The sequence below is a fragment of the Hippocampus comes genome, unplaced genomic scaffold (assembly GCF_001891065.2).
Source record: "Hippocampus comes isolate QL1 unplaced genomic scaffold, H_comes_QL1_v1.1 scaffold261, whole genome shotgun sequence".
In the NCBI taxonomy this organism is placed as follows: domain Eukaryota; kingdom Metazoa; phylum Chordata; class Actinopteri; order Syngnathiformes; family Syngnathidae; genus Hippocampus; species Hippocampus comes.
Window position 1 is genome coordinate 3,112,418 of NW_017805824.1, and position 15,933 is coordinate 3,128,350.

A 15,933-nucleotide genomic window follows, 5' to 3' on the forward strand; every position below is an offset into this window, starting at 1 on the left:
AAGCCGTGAAACAGCAAAGCCGTGAAAGAGTAACCGTGTTAAAATAGCAGTCGATGTCAGCAGAAAACCTTCAGGCTCCTGGTAGAAATGTTAAAAATGTCAGGAAAACTCTACTCGAAAGACTGAACTTTATTTGGGCTTAATCTGAGACACTTGAAATAGAGGCAGGTGCATTGACTTCCATTCCATTCCTTCCATTTCAAGGTAACATGAGTTTGAATGTGATTCATCATTCTGAACATAGCCGTATCTGCAGTGTAAGAGCGTGTGCGTACCTTTTACAACCACATCATCTCAGTTGTTTAATTTTACCTCCCCTTATTAGAGTTCCATCCATGCAAAGCAAAAATACCATGGAAAGCCTGCTAGAACATCAGAACTTTATTGGGGGTTAATCTGAGGCACTTTCAATGGTGTCTGGTGTGTGCTGACTCCCATTTAACATGAGCCACATCCCTAATTCTAAGCGGGTGTGGACACTTGTGTAACCACATTATTACTGTTGTTTATTTTTACTTCACTTCTCAGAAAGATTTTTTCTTTCAATTGAATTGTCAATTCAGGTCACATTAATGATGGAAAAAGTTTTGAAAATATAATTTTTTTTATACCACAAAAATAATGGCATTTGAACAGGGATGTGTTGACTTATCCACTGTATATCGCAGCCCATTTTCAAAATGAAGTATATATTTTTAAATGTTACTGTTTATTTTAAAAGTTGCCCTAAGTAATATAATATTAATACAACAGTAAAATAATGTGTTGTTTATTGAAATAAAAAAAATATCATAGAAGAACAGTTAGTAACAGTAACAGTAGCATGTTATTGTTTATTTGATATTTAGTCGTATCCAGATAAAGTTAAATATTTTTCCAAGATGTCAAACTACTTCGGTGAACTTGAGCTATTGCTGATTATGTCAAACGGTCACACAGTGGTATAAACCTCCCCTCATTCACTGTGGAAATTGCTTTTTTGCCTAATGAAATTTTCCTAATTATAATGAAGTTAAACCATTGATCACAATTAGTAGGCCTCAGTTCCTGTTTGCTTCCACCGCGCAACCTGTTGTGTTCCATTGAGAGCCACTCTTACATATTTACATCTTGACATAATTATTTGCCATCTGGATGGCTGGGATGTAATTGTTGCCAGTCGCAGAAATTCACGTTTTCCAGAGCCTTCCTTTTGGGGCACCTGCTCATCAGATGCAAAGACATCAGTAGTTCCTGTCAAAGTTTGAAATGGAATTGTGAGTTGAGCGTATCCCGAGCCATGCCATGAACATAAAGATCCATCCATTTCCTGAGTGAAAATCAATCCCATGGCAGATATAAAAGTCAGCTTTCTGAACTACTGTACTGCATGCTAATAGCTAAGATTTGTTAGTCGCTTCCTCAATTGCTACTTGCAGATTTTGCATGCAGTTACATTCTATGTTTAGTTTCACACTTCAATGGAAGATTCTCGAGTGTAAACATTGGAAGCTCTCAAACTCTACTTCGGTTCCTCCGGCCTGATGCCAAAAAAAACTTGAGGATGCAGGTTTTTGTTTTCGTTTTTTACAGATTCTCATTTGCAATGCCGGCCTGTCAGCATCCGGCAAAGTAAAACAAAATGAAAAAAAAAAACGCAAACGCAAAATAAAAGCAAATACAAATACACAGAGAACAAAATGACATCGTTACAAAACACATGACATCATAGCACATGTTGAATGAAAGGTTCACAACAGGCTAAAAACAGGTGCAGCAATTACTAACTGTTAAAAGGTCGCTGTGAACACCGCCCCCACTGTCCTATAAAAATATGTATTTACATGACTTGGATTTTTACTGTTTTGAGATCCCTTGCGGACCCTTCAAAGACCAATGGTAGCGTGTTTCTGTGGGAACTTGTGCAAATGTGGTGGCGCACAGACAGTTCACAGCATTGTTTCTGTGTTTTTTTTTTTTTTTTACACTATTCCCACAGTTCTCTTTGCTTTAAGTTTTTTAAGCTTCTAAGTTTTTCCACTGCTTATGACATAATGATAGCTGAGATGTGAGCGTTGACATTACTGTTCTGGCTGGTATGAGAGCCCACTAAAGCAGGTGATCCAAGTTATCCATAGCAATGAAAAATATGCAAGTAAATCAGCATGATTTTAAGAGACCATTACGTTATCATGTTGCTTTAATGCTGAAGGGCAGAGTTTACGTTTAATTAAATCAAAGTAGGTGTGGAAGATGCTGCATACCTCTTAATCATAAATTAAGGAAACTTACAAATCTTGACAACCATTGCAGTCCGTGGCATAATTTCTAACTTGAGAAATTTCATAACCACATATGAACTGATGTCATCTGCGTCTGTGTTTTTTTTTTTTTTTTTTTTTTTACAGGTTCGCCAGGACATGATTGGCTGCCAGTGGACCGTGATCAAGTGATCACAGAACCCATGGGAACATGCATAAAAGCCAGTTCTGTGGGAGCGAGCATCACATCCTCAACTGAGCCGACACTTCTATCATCATTCGCCAATCCTGTATCATTTTATGGTAAGTAGATACGGATCCATTTATCATTGGTCAAGCACTGTGATGAAATTGCGCAGTAGCTCCATTTTGAAGATTCACTTGTATTGGGTGGATGTTATTTTTGTAAAGCGTAGTTCAAAGTAACTTTCTTGGATCTCCTATTTTATTCACAGGCAATCATGATCACACTCAAGTTCGGGACTCTTCTGTTTGCTTGTGTGCTGATCTTTTGTCAGATGTACATCACTCAGGCAGCTCCATCCAGGTAAAAAAAAAAAAAAAAAAAAAAACGACACAAAATTGACTGCATATATTCTAGCAAATACAAACTATCTTACTGTGAATGTATTTCAGAGGTCGTGAAGACCCCAATGCTGATGGAGTCACTCTATCGAATGATGATATTCAGAAGTTACTAAGAGCCATTAAAGAGTTCATGCAGCTCACTTCAGATGAGCAAGAGCGCCAAACAGCTGATGGAAACAGGTAACGGCTAAATGATCATTCATATATAAGAAAGATTTTGTATATATATCTTTCTTATATATGAATGATCATTTACACACACACACACACGCACACACACACACACACACACACACATTTTTTTTTTTTTTTTTAACAAATCTATGGGTGCATACTGTATATGTGTGTAAGGGAATTTTATTCAGCCAAACATCGAAATCGGGATCAGTTTGAAAAAAATCAACGCTGGTTGGACCCTAGTCTTAAATTGTTTTGGGGAAAAATGCTGGACCTGTATTGAGTATGATCGTGAATGTGATCATGCATGACATCATCATTTTCCATTCGTCGGTCAATGCATGTCATGTTAAGCCAACTAGTACATGTTAGTGCAGTGGAGTCTCCGAAGTGTAACAGTATGTGTTTTATGGTTGTTGTCCATTCCAAACAATATTTTTCATCATGTTCTTTTATCACACGGGTGATCACAACACTGCCAGTCCTGCATGACACCACACATGATGTTGCATTTTACTCCACTTTTGACTTTAAAAGCATATTTGTCTTGGAGCTTGCGCCATATTCAGATTTATACCTGCAACAGGCCATTGTCACTGTGAGCTGTCTCTGCATGTGTGTGTCTCTACCAGCCCAGATAGGTCCATGTCAAAGCGCTGCACCGGCCTAAGCACTTGCGTGTTGGGCAAACTGTCCCAGGATATTCACAAACTCCAAACCTATCCCAGCACTGATGTGGGACCAGGGACACCTGGAAAGAAGAGAAGTCTAGCTGAGCAATTTGAATACAATTGAAATATTCCTATTGGGCCTCTCTCTTCCTCCGTTGCCTTTCTTGTTCATCCGTCTGTTTCTGCACTTGACTATCTTCAGAGGAATGTCCTACATTTCATTTGTCATTGTTGAGAGCTTGAGTTCTACACTACAAAGAGTAATGAGACGATAAGCATTATTTTTTGTTCGATCATTCAGCAGTTGGTGAATATATTACATGACTTCCGATGACAACAATAAAATGTAACAACAGTTTCAACGTTATAAAGATGATTATCTTTTATTATTATTATTGTTACTTTAAGATTTTTTTTTCTTAAAATACAATGGTGCTTTGAGATACGCGATAAAACACTTCGTTTTAAGAGGAGGATAAAGAATATATGCCCCTGAGTATTGTTACATTTTTCATCAACATGTGCTGCTCCAACATGTGTTCAAATATCCATGGATTAAAACACCCGTGTCAAACTGAAGATCTGGCCCGCAACAGCATTTCATGTGGCCTGTGAGGGCAAATTAAGTGGATCGGCTTTATGTTTCATGCAATTGTCTTCACTTTTAACAACACTGAAATATTAGATATTACTAGTATTTTTTGTTACCAATCCTTCCCTTTAAAGCAAATTGAGAAATAGCTGAACACACAAGTATTTAATCACTTCTAATTTTTAAAATCCATCAATTTGTTATACACGTGATAATATAATACATTTTCATTTCACAGTCACAGTCATCATGGCCCTCTGAGGGGAACCATAACTGCGATGTGGCACGTGACAAAAATGTGTTTGACTCACCTGGTTTAAAGAGTTCTAAAACCACCATTATCTATGCTGACTGTTTGCATCTCAATGGCATTTTCATTTTAAATTAGCATGAAGCATAGCGGGCCATTCATATGGCAACGTGATTTTGTTGTTTTACTGTTAATTCACAAGATGCAATTCTCTTTGTTTTATGTTTAGTTTGACAGTGAACTTCAACTGGGAGTCACAGCTTGAAGCCTCATTTTTGAGGAACTGTTCATTATTTGCAGAATTGCTGTTTGCACTCTTAAGTCAAAGCAAAGAATTGGTGGAATGAAAGTCATGTCTCGAAAAACTTGGACTTGGAGTCGCTTGTATCTCAAGACATCAACGTATCTTGCTTATTAGTATCAACAATATGAAACCACGGGAACCACTACAATGTGATGAGTTCCAATACTAAAAAAATAAACTTATAGTGCCTTTATGTTGAGCAACTTACTAAGTTTTCAATAAAAAACTCCAACCACAAATATTAAATACACCTCTGATCACATACAGTACACGCTTGTCGTAACTTAATACGTAGAAAAATTATATATGCTGTTTTAATTGGGTAATATGTCCTAACATAACCAATTTAGCAGGGGGAAAAAAAGAAACTCATGTAATTGTTTCCTGGAGAAACCTGAATATAGAATTTCATTTTACAATGGCAAATATATGAAGTACATTCACACAAATGAGCATTATAATCTTTGTAACTGTAGACTTTTTGATAGAGCTCTTGTATTGGATCTCATCTGTGTATGAAAACGGCAGGCATAGAACAGTGTACTTATTACCCCATGCAATTTGTTTGAATCCTAACAAATCATTGTGATGAGCTGTTGTGGATGGTGCTGAAATCATTTCTAATCTTGAATATTATGAAATGTCTTCCAAGCAACACGACAGCACAGAAGAGGGCTTGCAACACCGCCACCTGCGTCACCCACCGCTTGGCTGACTTTTTGAGTCGTTCCGGGGGGTTGGGCCACCGCAACTTTGTGCCCACCAGCGTGGGGGCGCAAGCTTTCGGCAAACGGAGGCGACGCAGCCCTGAGTGAGCGCACGGGTGTCAACGCGGTAGGATTGCCCGATGGGATCTTTGGTGCAGTTCTGCACTGCAGCAAATGAACAACACATGTTTTTATGAGAGGCCGTCCAGGATTACCTCTCACACACTACTGAAATGCCCTCATAACAGGACTGAAAAGCTGTCATACACACTACCGAAACACTCTCGCACACACATGACTAAAATGCTTTCACACACTACAGATTTTTTTTCCACACTACTCTAAATTTCTGAAATGCTCTCACACTGCTAAAAGACTCATGATACCAACTGAGAAACTCATGCGCTACTAATTTTTTGCTGAAGCACGTAACTGAAATACTCTTACGAACACAATTAAAAAACTTCACACTCCCGAAAAGTTTTTACACACTGCAATTTTTGTTCCCTCTGACACTCTGCTCTCAAGTATAACTTGATTTATTTAGCTCTTACACACTACCTAATTGGTATCATGCACACTACTGAAATGTTATGACATACTACTGATGTCTTCCAGTGTTCACAACACTCTCAGGCACACTACTGAACACACTTATAAACCCCAGTGAACCGCTCTGATACACACTACTGAAAAGCTTTCATGCACGACTGAATTGGTTTCACACGCTACACTTTTTACCTCAAAAATGTCCCCTTATGTTCACGTCTGAAACACTACAGAATTTTTTTCATTCACACACAAATGAAACACTCTCATGCACGCACATCACTGAAATGCTCTCACCCATACTACGGATTTTTTATCCTCTCATGGTCGCAACTAAAATGCTCTCATAAGCACTACTGAAAGGCTCTCATACACACTTGTTTATTTATTTATTTATTTTTGCTTATACACATTACTGAAATGATCACAAACACACTATTAAAGCACACGTGTGCTGGACTTTCACACAACTGAAATCCTTTCACAGAACACAGAAATAATATAATTTTCAGTAGTGTCCATTTCAGTCATGTGAAAAGAGCATTTCAGTAGTGAGTGTGAGGGTATTTCAGTAGTGTACATGTATATGAGAGCTTTTCAGGAGTATATAAGACATTGTTTCAATATTGTGTATGGAAGCATTTCAGTAATATTTGTGAGGTAAACCTGAATTTTTTTCCTGACTGTCCCTCATATGTTTGTGTGTTCTTTCCTGACCCCAATACTATAAAAGCCACTACTGAAATGCTGACAAACACACAGGGGCTGTGGACTTTCACACAACTGAAATCCTTTCACTCATCACACGAAATAGGCACATACAATACACTGAAATATACTTTTCAGTCGTGGGCATTTCAGTCATGTGTGTTTGACGGCATTTCAGTAGTGTACATGTATATGAGAGCTTTTCAGTGTGCTCTTTCCTGACCCCAATTCTATATAAGCCAAGTTATCAAACAAGGGCAAAGAGTCACATTTTTATGATTTTTTTTCTCTCTATGCTTTTCTAGAATTGAAGCGCTGCGTCATCGTTCCTCCTCATCACACATATGGACTGATGTTTCCTGTTCTCAGACCATTGCTGCTGTTCATTATTAGCCTTTCGTGAAACACATATATAAATTATATTGGCAAATATGTTCAGAATGAGTATTAAAGATGGTGGACGGACGATTTGTCCTGTAGCTGCCTGTAACTGCTGTCCTGACCCCGTGTAAGCGGTATTGTGTGTCATACTTCAAGTTTACCATGAAACCTTTAACTGTACTGTGGCTGTCTGGTACTTTCAGATAATTCAAGGCCATCATATTTAATCATAGTGCACACTGCGAATGCTATGGTAAAACCTGTGTTTATGACTGCATGTAATATAATCCCTGTAACAGTTGTGAGTTGAAAGCAGTAATAAATTGTATTTTAGCTACACAAGGCATTTAAGGCTTATTGTTTTGTGTGTGTGTGTGTGTGTGTGTGTGTGTGTGTGTGTGTGTGTGTGTGTGTGTGTGTGTGTGTGTGTGGAAGAGCAGTAAACCACAAGGGACATGGGGCCAAAGTATTGTAACATGTTACATTCCATTTTTTTTTGTTGGATAATGCATTGGCATAACAATAAAGAAGCTTCAGTGTGATACTGTATAAAAGAAGACTATCAAATATTTTAAGCATGTGGCAGTGGCAAACTAGTACATTCTTGAAAACTGGTGATATGTCATACTGATACAATGTGCCTAGTTTACATTGCAGTGCTTAAAACAAGCCAGACAATGATAGACACGCGTGATTATTATAACTTGTCAAGCAGTGTTACAATGATGTTTCACATGCTCGTTTGAATTCTCAGTTGTTCTACCTTAAAAATCAACCTGTCAAGATCTGTGTTTTTGTCCATTTGGTTTTGAGTGGATGTAGTTTTGTGTATTCCCGGTATCCCTTTTTTTAATTAGGTTTTTGTGTCCGCCTGTTCTCGTCAACTGAGTCCTTTGTGTCTACCAGTCAGCTCTCTCAGCCGCTTGTGTCAATTGTCGCTTGATGTCTCGTCAGTTTGCTTGCATGTAGTAACATTTCTCCTCTGAGTCATTGTTGATTCATTGTTTGTGTTTGTTGTCAGTTCTCATGTTTCCTAAGTCAAGTCAAGTTATGTTGAATATGATCCCAGTGTTTGTAACTTTGGCTATTGCATTTAAACCTTTTTTTATTTTGTGTTTTTTGATTCCATGTGCCGCGATTACTCGCCTTTTGTGCTTTTGATATTAAAGTTACATTATTGAGCGCAATCCTGCCTTGCCTTCTATGATCTTGACACAAAACTCACTTTACTGTTGTACTAATTGCATAAAAGCTGGAAAAGCCACACCAACTGGAAATATACAGAATTTCTCCGTCTCTAGGTTGCGTTACAATTGTAAAAGAGTGTGCACACTTTGTGCAACCTTCATATCAATTTTTTTCTTCCTCTCTCAGATCGATTTTTTTTTTGTATCGAGTTGTACAGGCCATAGGTCACATTAAGGGTGGAAAATTCGAAATGATTTATCTCGGTCTCGTTTTTTTTTTCCTTTTTAAAATGCCCCGAACAGTATTTTGCATTGCGCAGCTGTTTGATTGACAGGAAAGGGGCGGCTTCCTCGTCAGTAATTAACCAACCACCTACAAGCAACAGTGGCGCACAAGAGGAACTTTGAAAATCAGCAATGGGCAACATTTTTTGAGTGTTGTGATATTAGCAGTGTGTCAGAAAAAGCATATAACAGTTTCAAAGGTAAAGTGTAAAGGACAAGGAGAAACAGTACCACCTCAGCTTCCCAACAATCAGGCATACGCCTGCCTGGTAGCATAGCTTGCACAGTGCAGCACTGTTGTTGTTATTGTTGTTGTTGTTTTTTTTTAATGGCAAATCAAAGAAAGCATCCCTAGTTAGTTTCGGGAGTCCAAAATGAACTGGAATATAACATTACATCAATTCACTTTGGTGCACGATCATATTATGGATACGATAGGCAAGTGCTCAAATGTTTTCATGTTGGAAACGTGGAGGTGAAGAAGTCATCCCGAAGTAAGTATTTTGCTTATTTGCATAGAGCATAATTGTGTTGAATGTTAGTGCCATTCATTCAAATGCCCTGCGTCAGAAGGGTATCAAATGCATTTTCACCACGGGTCACATCATCGTTGTTTTGTTTGCTTCAGAGCCGTTATGATTGACATAAACATAAATTCGTGATGTTACTTTGACACGATTGCCCCTGCTTTTCGTTGGTATTAAATATTTTTATCTTCTGTCCGTCCGTCCAAACGCTTTCTACGAAGAGTCACATTAAGAAAAAAAAAAGGATAAATGCAAGGGCCACGTTGAAATTCTTCGACTTGGATTTAACATTGACAAACCAATTCATCACTCAATTATATATTGTTTCATTATTTAAAACTACCGATATAGTCCATATAAAAAAGGTTAACACCCCTGTTGAAATGCCAGGTGTTTGTGATTAAAAGATCAATAATTTAAAAACTTTTCCCACCATGAATTTGTTCTACAGCTTGTATAATTCTATTTATTGAAAAAAAAGAGATGTGGTATTAAGACAAACGACTGTGATAATGAGGCAGCCTGATCGTGTTGTTGGCATTTTTCTGTTTCGGGAGTCAATGGAATCTGCATCTTGGCCAGTCCGTAGTAGAGTGCAGCACGTGCAAGTTGAAGAGTCTGATGCAGTGAGCTGCAAGTCTGTCAACACTTGCTGCAGGCTTACTCAGTGGAGGTGGTGGACAGGAGATAAACGCCTGTTCTCAATTGTACAGCACGGCTTTCTGTTACGGTTTGTTCTCAGTCGCTTTGGTACATTCTCAGATCAGAATTGAACTTTGCAAAACAGTACCAAACTCTGGTCCTCATGGGCCACTATCCAGCCTGTATTCGACCAACACAGCCAATGCAAATGGCCAGGATCATTATCGGGCTTCTGCAGAGCTTGCTCATTCGCTCAGATCAAGTGTGTCGGAGGAGGGAAACGGAAACCATGCAGGATCGTGGCTCTTGAGGACCAGTGTTTGACACCTTTGAATTAAACAATACAGTACCATCATAATAACCAAAATACAGGAGAACATTATGCACTATTGAAACGTTTCATTCAGTGGTAGTACCTGTACTTGTACATTCTTTGAGAATCACCTCTTAGGGGCATCAAGTACCATTGAATATAAACATTAGTTGCACACATAACATACATTGACTTATTGTGATCTAAAACTGTCATTTTTTTTTTTTTTCCCATGAGAAAACAAAAGATGTGAGCATTCTGCGCAAGTGGGCTTTATCAGGTAGGAACACTTTTTGGGACACCCGATTTGAGAACAATTGAATAGTGACATAAGACTGCAACTGTTTGGGGAACTGCTCCAAAAAAATGTGCACTGCATTGTGGTCCACAAAGCCCCGTGGGTTTTAAAGGGAAATCTCTGGAGTTTCTGTGTAGCAGACCTTGGTTTCCATGGTCGCAAGACTTGCTTAACTGACATGCTTGTTATGCCCCTCTTCAGGGAGACGACATTGTCAAAACAATGGATCATTACAACATCCCATCAATTCATTACAGTGTTTCATGAAATGCTAAGAGATAGCAAATCGTTTAGTATTCGATGACTTATCTGTTCAAATTGAGCAAAATGAAGCTATAACCGGGGAGAATTTGATTTGAATCCTCTGACCGACCGGATCACATCCTAGAGACTGTTAACTCGGTCGGGCAGGGCCTTGGTAAGAACCTTATGACTCATTTCAGTGTTAATTCTTTAGGTTGCCATTCGATTGGATTCGAAGTTGCATAACCTGGTTGGAATGTCTGTGCCACTTTTTTAAACCGATGGTTTTCCACGACACTGCACAGTCGCAGGTCCTTTCATATGAACGCGGGCATGTGAATAGATTCGATTCAGAGGATTTTTTTTTTTTTAAACAAACACAAGCAATAAATTAATTAATCTGTATTACACCATTGACTACACATAAATGTTTTTTTTCTTAAGGTTAGGCTGACGAAGACAGTTCGTTAATTATTCCTTCAATTGGAGTTTGCAACTTACTTACCACTTGCACTAGCAGTCTGTTTTTAACTACGACAACTTGAGCGAATTCTACAAAAAAAAAAAGTGTGGGGAAACACACGTTACTAAGTCATGAATCAAATTACAACAATAATGCAAACAAGTCTTTGAAAATTGCATTCTGCTAGATGACGATGTTGATTTGAATTTGATTCATTGTTCAGCCCAACACAGTATTAAGGTAAAGGCTCTCCCCCCAAGGCCATTTTTCTTCCTCCCCCCTCACATTTGTTGTGCGCAACCTTATTTTTAGGAGCATTGTGTGAACAAATGAGATCTTAACAAGAACGATGATAACTTTGTAGTGCAAGAGATAAATGGTCTTATTCTTAACATGCCTGCGGTGGCTGATGGTTGTTTTGAAGATGCCTCAACTCTCCCCTGACTATGGTCTGATGTGGTCTAAATCTCAGATGATTGGAGACAGAAGAGGGCTTCTCTTGGACGTGAGTAGCCATGTGTAAAAACCAAACCACTAATTAAGGCGCTGAGAGATATCGCTTGCGATAGTTCGAAGGTTATCGAAGCTGTTCCAGACGTTGGCTCTCTGGACTGTCTGGGGACGAGTGACTGTCACTTTAGCCTAATCACCATCTGTTTGAGAAAGTGGGAGTTAATTAAGCTATTCCCTCATTAATTGTTCAGTCCAGAATGTTTTTTTAAGACAAACATAACCTTTGTATGCTGCATTTGGCTGGCAACCAGTCCAAGGGAGTAGGGTGCCCAAACTCCGCTGTGATGGGCTCTAGCTCACCCGTGAATTTAGTGAGGACAAGTGCCGTAAAAAAAAATGGATGGATAATGTTTGTATGAGGGGAAACATTAGAATGTGCCCCTGACAACTTTGAGTTTCCAATCAAACATCTGACAACACAAAAAATCCCAGCGACATGATGTAAAAAAAAAAACCTCTAATACCAGGTGCAGCCAGCATTCTTGTCTAGCATGTTACAGTGATGCATACATAAAAAAAAAATCAGGTAATAAAACAAAATAACATGAATCTGCTCTGCCCTCTACCGCTTCCATGTGGCTCAACATCTTTGGCAACTGTGCATGAAATGAATAAAGACTGTGTTGCATCTGTGTTGTTGTTATGTCTTTCAAGTGATATAACCTGTACTTTGTTTGTCAATACTTATCCAGACAAAAAGCCATGATAACTAATCCTGTATAGTGTGGACGGGTAATCCAACATCAGTTTCTGGCTCAGAGATCATCAAATGTGCTGTGGGAAAAGATGCAATTTCTTTTAACTGACCTGAAAATAATTCATTAGCTGTTGGTTACATATAATGGCAGAAGGTACAAAATTAACCCGCATAACCTTTTCTTGTTCTTGGTATTGCGCCATAATGCTTTTTGTAATGTAAATATGCATTTTGGTTCAATAAAGGTTCGCAAAAACCGCTCGAGAGTCAGAGAGCTGCGCTGTTATTCGAGCCATCAGCCACGTGAGGGCGCTATTTACCAATGTGGCTACTTGGCTGGAAGCAGTTGCGGTTCCTGCTTGATAGATGCCACTGTCCACGTGCAATATGCTGTGTCGTAAATATTTTAAGATTTTCTGTTATATATAATATTTGGAGAGCATCTTCAACTGTTGTATTTTGTGTTCATAACGATGCCGTTTAAACTTGCAAAACGCTTTATATTTCAAGTATAAAGAACGCATCATTCGCTTTCTTTCCCTATAAATATATGTCTGTCCATTTATGTCCATTACTCCACCAACCGAAATATAAAATCAAAGATGTTTTTCTTTTGTTTTTCATTTTCTTCTAAATGTGAAGTTGTAAAATAACTGCTTACTATGTTACACAGACCAAAGGTCCAAGCGCAAATTAACAAATCAACATCACCATTAACTGTGAAGAGTAATAAATGCGTTGATTATGGCAAAATAAATAAAATACATACATAGAATAAAAGAAAAAGAAAGCAAATTCCACCTCAAATTCCTCCACATCCACCGTGTCGATAAATTAGGGGAAATAACCTAAAATACTGTAGAGTCACTTAGGGTACTGAAGATGGCAGCAAAGGGCCACAGGTCTTTTCCGTGCACAAATATGATTAACAGTCAATATTCTGCAGAAATCCATTCACACGGCATTTTTTCTTTTTGTGTTTTAAAATATATGAAAACCAAACAAAACATTACTTTTCTACTGTGCCACTACTAATACTTCCACTGTGTAATGTATGGAAAAAAAGTCCATGATATTATGTACTCTATACATTTTGCTTACCAGTTCAAATCATTAATTAAAATGTATTTTAATTTAATTTTTTTAATTGTGCTTGCTCAGCAACATTTATATCGCCGGACAGAGACGACATACAATTAACAGTCTATGCAGTTGGTCGATCAGCATATTCATTTGTTTCAAAATGATACATTTCGCCAACTACTTTATTTCTGTAATTTAACCAGTATAATTAAAATGAATGACTATTCTAATTTTTGAAATGCTTTGCATACGAATATCGCAACTGGCTGAATTATCTGGCCAAAACATGGGCACATGACAGTGGAATGTGGTCTTGTAATGTACATTTATATTTCCCTCACGTCTATCTGCAGCCTGCCGAATGAACACCCAGAATCATTCCGAACGCCTTCGGTCACATTTAAAACACCAACCATCACTGAGGTTGATTTATAGTGTGAGGGAGATATTTGTAAAGACAACAAAAACAGACTTAAAGTGTGTTGTTCATGCCAAAAGAGTTTGCGCTTGTACACACTCGCGCACTCTTTTACAGGGCTCTCTGAAGGCCCCTTTTGTAGGAGTCGAAATGCCCTGTGAGGAAGCTGAAATGTAAAGAAGGCGTTCTGTTCACATATGCAGGCTGCTGCGCAGCATCTGTTTAAATGTAAATGACACAGGGGTTTTTAAGATGTGTGTTTGATAAAGATCTGATATTCTAGTAAAAGAGATGCGCAACGTGCAGGCCTAATCGTCATGAGAGGGCAGCCTCCCGGGGCCTTGCTTGCTAATGAAGAAACTGCTACTCATCTCGAGGTCTTCAGATCAAATACTGGATGTATACCGCATATACATATAGTCATACACCTACTGTATATCTCTGCACATACAAATGTTCTGGCTTGAATCAGATAGAGAAGGTATTTACTGGAGCGATGATACAATTTTGTCTTCAACTTGGCCTGGATGTGAATGATGAATATGAAAGACACTTGTATGTATAGATATTATTTGGAATGGTTTGTTTTATGACATACTTAGACATTTCGAGTTTTGTCTGTAGAACAAAATGCCTTTTTGAATGAAATGATTTGTCTCACATCCTTTGTGACCATGAGAGAGGTACACAACGTCAAGTAGGAATGACGATCTCATTCAGTACCAGCCAATTCTGGACCAAGTCTGAAAAGACGTTTAAAAACGTCTTTGGGAGTGAATGAGATAACGTCTGTAATGTTCCATATGCACAGTGTCAACATTTAATTCAGTGAGTACTTCGCCTACAACTATTGGGACACCACTTTTGGAAGTCACTGGTTGAAAGCACAGCACCTTGCACTTTGTAGCTCGTTGCAGAAAGCTGATGGGTCATCCACCAAAACGATTGTATGGTCTTGCCTCCTCCCGACACCTTTGGCCTGACATCACACAGCCTGACATCTCATATTGTCTCCCAGTTACACTTTTAACTTCAAAGTCCCTCTCACCCTTGTGTCTCAGGAGGAACGGCAGCACCGCAGCAGCCAGCCTTCGCTGCGTGGCCGTGATTAACTATGACCGCAGGCTGGGGCACCTCCCTTCATACCGGAGCAGGGGTGTGGGGGTGTGGTGGCGGTGGTGCTGGTGGGGGGCAGACGGGTATCCTGTTGCTCCACAGCACACCGCCTTGTTCCTTGCCACCACATAACGTGTCCCTTGAAACAGAGGCTCATTATGCACCCGCTACAAGGCCACACTTGTTGAGAACAGTGCCGGCGCAACGATAAGTATACATAGGGGTGCTTGAACAGGTTGAGTATGCATGTCACATTTATCCGGCAACAAAAACGTTTTTCAGCATTCGGAGGAGTGAAATTGTAGCGATATGGGGTGAATGCCAGGTGTCGTGTGATGCATTTATGGTCGTAGGGCTCGTAGGGGCTGAACAATGGATGGAATTCAAATCAACGTGGCGATGTCGTGAAATGCAATTTTTCAAATCGCAAAGGCTGCAATTTGAAAAAAATAAAAATAAAGCGCCTCTGCTACATCACTCGGCTTTACTTATAGAAATAGAGAGAGATGCTTATTTTTTCATTCAGTGTCCAGATCGGTTGAGTGCTGAAGAAGTGCAGGCCACATGTTTATATGTCATTGTTTCCTGAAAGACGCTCGTTCGGTTGAATCCTGTGAAGTTGCCTTAGTGAACGCTGAAAAGATTGCAAGTCAAAGTGTTGAGCAAGTGAATTAATTGAAGCGGATCAAGAAAACGTCTTCTCTATTAATTCATGGTTGATTACCTTTATTTTAGCATACGGCCTATAAAACTAAAACATTTATGTCAAATGAATCGGATACTGTTGATTGAAATACAGATGATTTTTTTTTTGCACGTGTTTGTTGAAGAACTACATGGGAAAAGGACCTTCAAAAAATAATTGTATATTAAATCACAATCACAATATTGAAGGGGAAAAAAAAAAAAGAATCACAATGAGATTATTCTTCAATATCGTGCAGCCCAACCTTTATGTCTGCAGGTCCGTTCCCTGTTGAA

The 15,933-nt window shown here is 38.8% G+C and overlaps 1 protein-coding gene across 2 annotated transcripts; it reads left to right on the forward strand.

The window, feature by feature from the left end:
* Nucleotides 1-2,411: 2,411 nt before the first annotated feature.
* On the forward strand, nucleotides 2,412-7,513 carry calca (calcitonin/calcitonin-related polypeptide, alpha). Of its 2 annotated transcripts, XM_019886464.1 has the most exons (5): nucleotides 2,422-2,543; nucleotides 2,696-2,787; nucleotides 2,877-3,008; nucleotides 5,475-5,656; nucleotides 7,092-7,513. In XM_019886464.1, exons 1-4 carry the CDS (start codon nucleotides 2,541-2,543, stop codon nucleotides 5,635-5,637), a joined length of 390 nt encoding a protein of 129 aa, XP_019742023.1. In that variant the 5' UTR covers nucleotides 2,422-2,540; the 3' UTR covers nucleotides 5,638-5,656; nucleotides 7,092-7,513. The 2 variants fall into 2 exon arrangements, with proteins under 2 accessions (XP_019742024.1, XP_019742023.1); XM_019886465.1 differs by lacking the exons at nucleotides 5,475-5,656; nucleotides 7,092-7,513 and adding an exon at nucleotides 3,638-4,061 and having other exon boundaries at nucleotides 2,412-2,543.
* Nucleotides 7,514-15,933: the final 8,420 nt, after the last annotated feature.